Below are 8,041 nucleotides of genomic sequence, written 5' to 3' on the forward strand. Positions count from 1 at the left end.
CACATTTTTTAGGGGTTTTTTACCCTTTTTTCCCTCCTTGTAGTTTTGGCAGAGATTTTTTGGGGGGATGGGGTCAAACGATCAAATTCTGTGTGATGTAGTGGTAATGGTAATTGCAGATGCTTATTTTTACATCATAATTTTTGAAAAATACTGTATATGACTAGAAAAAAAGTTAGTTTGCTATGTACCTCCACTACATGCCACGTCACCAAAAACCACTGCGATAGCGGTCGCCCATCGGAATAACACATTAAAAAAAACCGGTTCATAACAAACAAAAAAGTACGGTTCAGAGGTATAACCAATAATGGCAATTTTGTAATTCCTTAAAAAACCAAGGTCACAGCCAAATAAAAACAACAGAACTTTCAGTTCGTAACAGACAGCTGCTTCGGCACAACAACAACTAACCCTTTTCTCTCTTTCTTTTTTCCTCAAAATTTTTCAAATCAATTTCTTCACCAAACAAATGGACTCTGACGAGGTAAAATTTCCGCCACCACTTTCCGCCGCCGTAAACCACAGTTACATACGGCGGCGATATAATTATTCTCACTAATTTAACCGTTTTTTTGTTGATTGTGATGTAGAGATTAACGGCATTAAAAAAAGCGTATGCGGATATAATATTAAATACAGCGAAAGAAGCAGCGGCAAGGATCATGCTATCGGAGCGAAAAGCAGTCCGGTTTGAATATGAGTTAAAACACGCTAAAAATGATTCGATGCAGATGCTTTTGAGACTTAAGCAGATGATGGATTCTAAGGTATAAATGAATTTTTGTTTCATTTTGATAACTAGGGTTAAGTGTACGGACTTGATTTGGAATTTGGTTGACGGATTTTGTGTATTGTAGGTTTTCAGCCTATTTTTTATTTAAAAAAATATAAAATAAATTTTTTGTTTAGTTGGAATTACGGACTAGGGTAAGTTGAACTTTGTGATATGTAGGGTTAGATTCTGAAATTTTAGGTTTGAAGTTTGAATTTAGTTGAAAGTGGATGTAATTTGGGGTTTTTTTTGTTGATTAACTTGTTGTTGATGATCATTCTAATTGTTTGGTAAATGTTTTATCTATTTTTGTAGTTATATATAGATTATAAGTAGTGGATAAATGATTATATGTTATATGTTTTGTAGCTTATATAATGTATTTTTATTATACGGGTTCGAGTCTAGTTTATTTATTTTCATAGGTCTACATTCTATGTTATGTGATTAATGTTATTTAGAAGTGTTAATCTCCATTAGAGATGCGTTAAGTATACTTAGTCAAATAGTATGTTCAACCGGAGCATGTATGATAATTAGTATCATGAGTTTTTACGCACATTGGCTTTTTTTTAGAACTTAGGGTGTGTTTAGATTAAAGGTTTTAGTATGTGTGAATGATAATGTGAAGGAATGGGAAAGATAATACTCCGTATGTGTGTGGTTGAGGGGTGTAGGTTTGATTAATTGAGAATGAAAGCCTTGAAATGAAGATTTTTTCAAACCTACATAGGTGAAATACATCGGTTTTTGTGTATAAACTTTTTATATCATGAACTAAAGTAGGATAAAGTGTATATATAGAACAAAAACAAGTCATATTAGATGCTATGAGGAACTAGTCTCTTTTGAAAATAAGAATAGAAAAAATATCACTTATCTATAAACAAGAAAGTTTCAACACTATAAATGCATCACTATAGGCTTTGCTTACCTCATACATTTTCATTAAAAGGCTCATTTTGTTTGGGACACAGGCAATACATTATTTGTTTTATGTGAAATGAAATGTTCATTTCGTTGCTTGAATATTTTGTATTTTTACCGTCCATTCTCTAAATTATAACTTAAAAACGATAAAATTTTGCAGGTTAGTGAAGCAGCAATGATATCCTGTTCCCAACAAAAGAAAATCGAAGAACTCGAAGCACAACTTCAGGAGGCTGAAGACATAGTGAAAGATCTAAGGGAGGAGTTACGAGAAGTTGAGGCCGAACTCCGAAAGTTTTCGCGAAGCAAACATGTCGACAATACATTACAAATACTGCCCAATTCCAATATAGATTGTACAAATGGAAGCCATAAATTTTATAATTCTGTATTCCCTTTAAACAAATCGTTATTTGCTAACGGAGATTTACCATCTATAATATCGAGAAGCAAAGAAACCGAGCTGTATAGAAACGGGTGCACTCAGAGGATTCGTGTATGTGAACGGACACCACCGGATGAAAACATATCGTTTTCTGTGCATGAAAATGAAGTAAATGCAGAGTTGATTGCGAAAAAGGACGAAGTTATAGAGAAAGAAATAGTTTTGGAGCAAGTAAAGGAAATGGATTTAGGAGCTGATATTTCATGTTTGACTTCTCCTAATTCAGTCAAACATGCAAACGATATTGTAAGTAAAAGTGTTGTTGAAGACTTGGTACAAGCGTGCAGTAGTCAAAGTACAAGTGGAGAGGAACTTATGCCGGTGAAACAAGAGAAAGATGAGGTTGACCCGCAATTTACGAGTTCAGAGTTAAAGGTTTCGAAGACTAACGAGGTTGAAAGTCAACCGTTGACTGATAGAGTTATCAAGTACACTTTTCATAGAAAGAGGAAACGAGGGGCTTTAATCGACGGAAGTGTGTCTAGTGAAAGGAGCGAGGAGAACGAAATGGATAATGTGGGACCCGCGAAGGTGAATTTGATAGGAGAATCAACTCCAGAAAAGATACGGCTAGAACAGGTTGCCAACCAGGTTCGTGTTTTATCTTTTATCTTCATACTTATATCATGATACTAAGCATGTATTTGAATGCATCATTAGTTCATTACTAATCGAGACTCTGTGCGATGGTATTTATGCACACACATCCACTCAACACTATTTTATAAGTAACTACTCGTTGATAATGTTTTCTTATTAAATTATGACCAGTGACACAAGGTCATGTAATATAATATATTACGGAGTATCTTCTAGTTAATAGTTTGTTAATGTGCGTCTCCTCAATATGGATTCATTATATAAATGTTGGTTGTTACTTGTTAGTTGTTACTTACATTTAACTGAAAGAGTTATAATGTTTTTCCCTGTTCGGGTAACGGGTTACCCAGGAGGGTAAGTATTACGATTTCATACTCTGATGTACGCGGTCCAGCCGGATTACTCCGTGGCCATTTCCAACCCATCTTTGGCCACTACAAGATTCGAACGTGAGACCTCTTGCAAGAATATCAGGGCCCTAACCACTAGGACTAAACACTTTGTTATTTATTTAACTACGGTGTAGGTGTATAAATAAAAGGTTTGTCTTTTTATATATTTGTAATTAAATATAGAAGGATCAGTAGCGTTCTTTTAGACATTTTCAGTATGATAAAACCAATGTGGCCATGTGTTTATGCACTAATTGTCTGTTTCCATGGGTTTTTCGGTACACTTAACGAAGTTAGATTCTATTTGATGGTATGGAGATAGATATTGTATCGGTCTCTAGGCTGTAAGTTAGAATTAGTTTCAAGACACTCCTAGTATAAATAATTGGTTGTATTGTTCAGTCAGTGATACAGAAATATTATTCCGAAGTTGCTGCCACTGTCCATATTCAACTGCTGCTGCAGCGGAACCCTAGATCACGATACTAGACCAACACATATGTGAGTTGTCAACCTAAGTAACAAGGGATTTAAATATCTTGATTCATATTTCCATAATATAAGCATAAGCATATCAATTCAAAGTGAAATATATATTAATTTACAAGCTGTGAACAAAATTTACCATGAATACTCTCGAATATTAATAATTTATCACAAAGATAAACAAATATTAAACTTAATATAAACTAGTCATGTTAAACAAAACATGTCAAATATTCACTCATATCAACATCTGATTTTAAATTTATAAAAAACTGTATATACTGTGAACTGAGCTACTGGCTAAACCTTCAACCTGAACCGAACATCATAAATCGAAGAAACTATAACTTCTAAAACTGAACATATACTAGCAAGGCTAAACAAGCTCAATATGCCATTTTCAGGCAGGATTTAAAACCCATGGAAATTTGATTTTACCATTTTCATGGCGTCTCAATTTTATTCTTAATTTAATTATATTTTTTTAAAAACTTTTTCCTACTTATTGGCCGGAGGTCCACTCGGAAGCAATCTCTCTATCCGCCGAATAGAGAGAGGGATGATTTTCTCTACTGTTAGTGTTTTCACTCTGGGTGGAGTGGAGAAATGACTTGTCTTTATTCTCGGATAGGGGAAGGATTGTCTACATCTCACCTCTCCCATACACCACTTATGTGGTATTGGGTTTTGTTGTTGTTTGTGATAAACAAGCTCAATATATTAAATGTCGAAACTCACAAAATTCAGTGAGAAAGCATGGATCATGTCCATACAACACTGAGGTCCCCACAAGTAACACCCTGACTAATGAATTTTCTGATACCAAAAAAATGCCCTTTAGATAGGTGACGCATTGGAGGCTGATTAATAAAGTCTTCGAAAGTCAGATTGGAAGAAATTCTCCATTGATCACACCAATGCTCACCGGAATATTCCGTGACCATTTCCGACCCTTTCTCTGGCCACCTCAAGATATGTTGCTAGTGAGGTTTGAACCTGAGACCTCTTATGAGGATATCAAGACCCCAACCACATAGTTAGTCTAATCTTGTATATTTAGGGGTGTTCAGCGGTTTGGTTTCTTAGTTTATTCGGTTTGGTTTCCTAGGTTTTGAAACTTCTAAAATCAAAATCGAAATCCGAATTTAAATACCAAAACCAAACCGAAAACCGCATTTGTATTCGGTTCGGTTTCAGTTAAAACCGAATTCAACCAAATCCGACTTTCAAAATTGATTTGTTACTTATTCCCCACGAGATCAACAAACATTACTATATTAACTTTGTAAAGTGTCATACTAAACCAAGATACATATATACAAATTTACAAAATATAAGATACATATATACAAATTTACAAAATATAATAAGCTCATAGAATATCATAAACGATACATATTGTATCAAGTAAATAAACAAAATCATAACTAGTAGAAAAACTAAAACTATCTATGTCTTAGTTGTATACTTTTTCAATAAAACATGTTGTAAAGAAAGTTGTACATAAATTCAATTGATTTAACATACATACACATATATATTGATTTAACATACATACTGTCCATATTCAACCGCTGCTGCAGCGGAACCGTAGATCACGGTACTAAACACAGATATAAGTTGTCAACCAAATTAATTAGGGATCTGAATATCTTGATTTATATGTATCAATTCAAAGGGAAATGTATATTAATTCACAAGCTGTCAACTAATTTTACCTAGAATACTCTCATATAATCTGAATTTCATCACACAAATAAACAAATATTAAACTTGATATAAATTATTTATGTTAAACAAGCAGTGCTAAATATTTAATCATATCAACATCTGATTGCATATAATGTGAACTGAGCTACCTGCCAAACCTCATACCTGTACCGAACATCATAAACCTAAGAAACTATAATCTCTAAATCTGAACATATACAAGCAAGGATAAACAATCTCAATAGACCAAATATCGAAATATTCAGCAAGAAAGCACGGATCGTGTCCGTACAAGACTGAGGTTCCCACTAGTAAACACGGATCGTGTCCGTACAAGACTGAGGTTCCCACTAGTAAACGCTGACCAAGGAATTTTTTTATACCAAAAAAATGCCCTTTTGATGGGTTACAAATTAGAGGCTGATTGATAAAGACTTTGAAAGGCAGATTGGAAAATGATCCATTGATCATACCAGTGCACATCAGGCCTCGATATCAACTTGCAAACATTTTCAACACGTCATTACACAATAGAGTTTATGTGTATCAAGTTGGACATGATGAACATCTTTGCTTCAACTTGAAGAGGATCGTTAGAGAGATAGACATTGTTTAGTTGTGTAGGCTATATTAGAATTAGTATTAATATTAATATTAATATTAATACTAGAATAGCATAGCTAATGTAATACGGTTTTCCTGTTCATGTTACCCGGGGAGGGATAGTTTTTATACTCAGATGTGCACAGTTTAACTTGATTATCCAGTGACCGTTTGCAATCCACCTCAACATATGATGCTAGTGAGGTATATCAAGACCCAACCTCATAGCTAATGAAATCTTGTATATATAACTTTCGTTAGTATCGTTCAATCAGTGATACTGTAATATTTTCCCAAAGTCTCCATTAACATAGAGTTTTTTTCCTTCTTCTAAAAGACAAGTGGCATTTTAGTTTGAGAATTCTTTTCTGACTCAGATTCGGAGTCAATTTTCTCGCTGATAGTATAAATGAAATATGTTTAAATTGATTTGACCATGAGGATAGGAAAGTAGATTGGCTCGTGATGATGATTGTTAATCAGCAGCTGACTTTTCACTGTTTTTGGAGAATTTATCCTTTTATTCTAAGAACGTTAATGAAGGTGCTTTTTTCAACTTCCTTCAGTACTATTGAGATTCCTTAGAGACCTAAATCCTAGCTGCTAGGGTATAATACACTAAAGTCCAGAGTTGATCCGATCAGGTCGACCCAGTTTAGATCTTTCTTACGGTTCAAAGCTTGACGAGGCTTGCTTCAAGGACCTTTTTGAGTAATATACTTTAGATGTTAGCCGAACTTTGTAGTTATTGTTGATAAAATGAGAGCCAAATGGAAGATTGGTTAACAGACTCAACTCAATTTGTTCTTTCGACCCACGTAACGTTTGGGTTAACGGGTCGATTTGGCTTATAATAGACTCTAATGGGTCAAATAAGTTATTGTAAAATTTTGCTAAGATGGGAATCGGTTAGACGGACTGGAAATCTCTCGCCCAAAGTGTAGTCAAAATATGCATTAAACCTCATTTATATTTTTGTTTCCTTAAGTTACATTAGTAAATATCCATAAATTGCAAATAAAGTACATAAAGAGACGTGTTTATGCTTGGCCCAACTTGACCCGGACCGTTCTGACAATTACCCAACTTGTCCGTTTTGTCACCTCTATTGGAACTTCTTTATGTGTTTATGATATTGATTTATTTGTTTGACTTTACTTATATTTTTCTTGACCCTTATTCTGATATACATACATTTGATTTGAATATTGAGAAATGTTGCAAGTCTGACCATGTTCTCATAGTTTTGAGTCTATTATATTCATCTATATACTATAATGACATTTTTGAACTTCATTATATGCAGCTTGTATCTCTGTCCTAAAAAAATGGCGGTGATAATCAGGAAGAAGCAGCAAACGGTAGTTTTCGAAGGTGGCATCAAACACAAAGTTTAGATTTATGGAAAGCTTATAACTTTACTGTTCCATGTACAAACTGTAGTCTATGTAGTGTTTTACTGCTCAGAAGTTTTCTTTCGTTAGTCGGTTCTCTAAATCGTGATTATTTTGCGTAATTTTTTTTCTCTTTTGAATGGAGCCGTTGCATCATGTTGCCTTGTTCAAAGTGGTACGTTAAGGCATTCCAGTTATTGCTAGCAATAGCTGAAATAAATATCGAAAATCTATGGTTATCTTTCCAATATGACACTGGCAAATCGGTTGAACTTGTGATGAAATGATGTCGTTGGTTCTTTCATAGTTTCATGCGTGTGTAATAACGCATATAGAATAAAATGTCTCGAATCTCGAGTTTAATGCGGTTAACTAGTTATCATTTAAGTTTGGCTTATTGGTAAACTTGGAAATTTCTAAATTTTGAATCTAATTTGGCCCAAACAATGTTAAAAGTCATCTCAATCTTTTTGGAGAGTTTTGCCTTAGTTCTATGCAAACAATTGTCTTTTTTCTACATTCTTGTGTAATGGGCCGTAGAGGTATTGCATACTGTAAAATGGCCCATATAATATTCGGGCAACGGACCTCAAATTTCAAAATTAAGACCATATTTGCTTAGCTTTTAATTAGAGTGTGTAAAGTTTAATTTTATGTAATTGAATTATTGCACGGCATTCAGTATCATGTTTAACGTGGGCCGGAA

General features: G+C 34.1%; 1 protein-coding gene across 1 annotated transcript; it reads left to right on the top strand.

The window, feature by feature from the left end:
* Positions 1–401: 401 nt before the first annotated feature.
* LOC139892450 (uncharacterized) lies at positions 402–7,589 on the top strand. Its single transcript, XM_071875543.1, has 4 exons — positions 402–487; positions 594–770; positions 1,866–2,741; positions 7,248–7,589. The coding sequence occupies exons 1-4, from the start codon at positions 473–475 to the stop codon at positions 7,263–7,265; spliced, it is 1,086 nt and encodes a 361-aa protein (XP_071731644.1). The 5' UTR covers positions 402–472; the 3' UTR covers positions 7,266–7,589.
* Positions 7,590–8,041: the final 452 nt, after the last annotated feature.

The sequence above is a fragment of the Rutidosis leptorrhynchoides genome, chromosome 2 (assembly GCF_046630445.1).
Source record: "Rutidosis leptorrhynchoides isolate AG116_Rl617_1_P2 chromosome 2, CSIRO_AGI_Rlap_v1, whole genome shotgun sequence".
Lineage (NCBI taxonomy): Eukaryota > Viridiplantae > Streptophyta > Magnoliopsida > Asterales > Asteraceae > Rutidosis > Rutidosis leptorrhynchoides.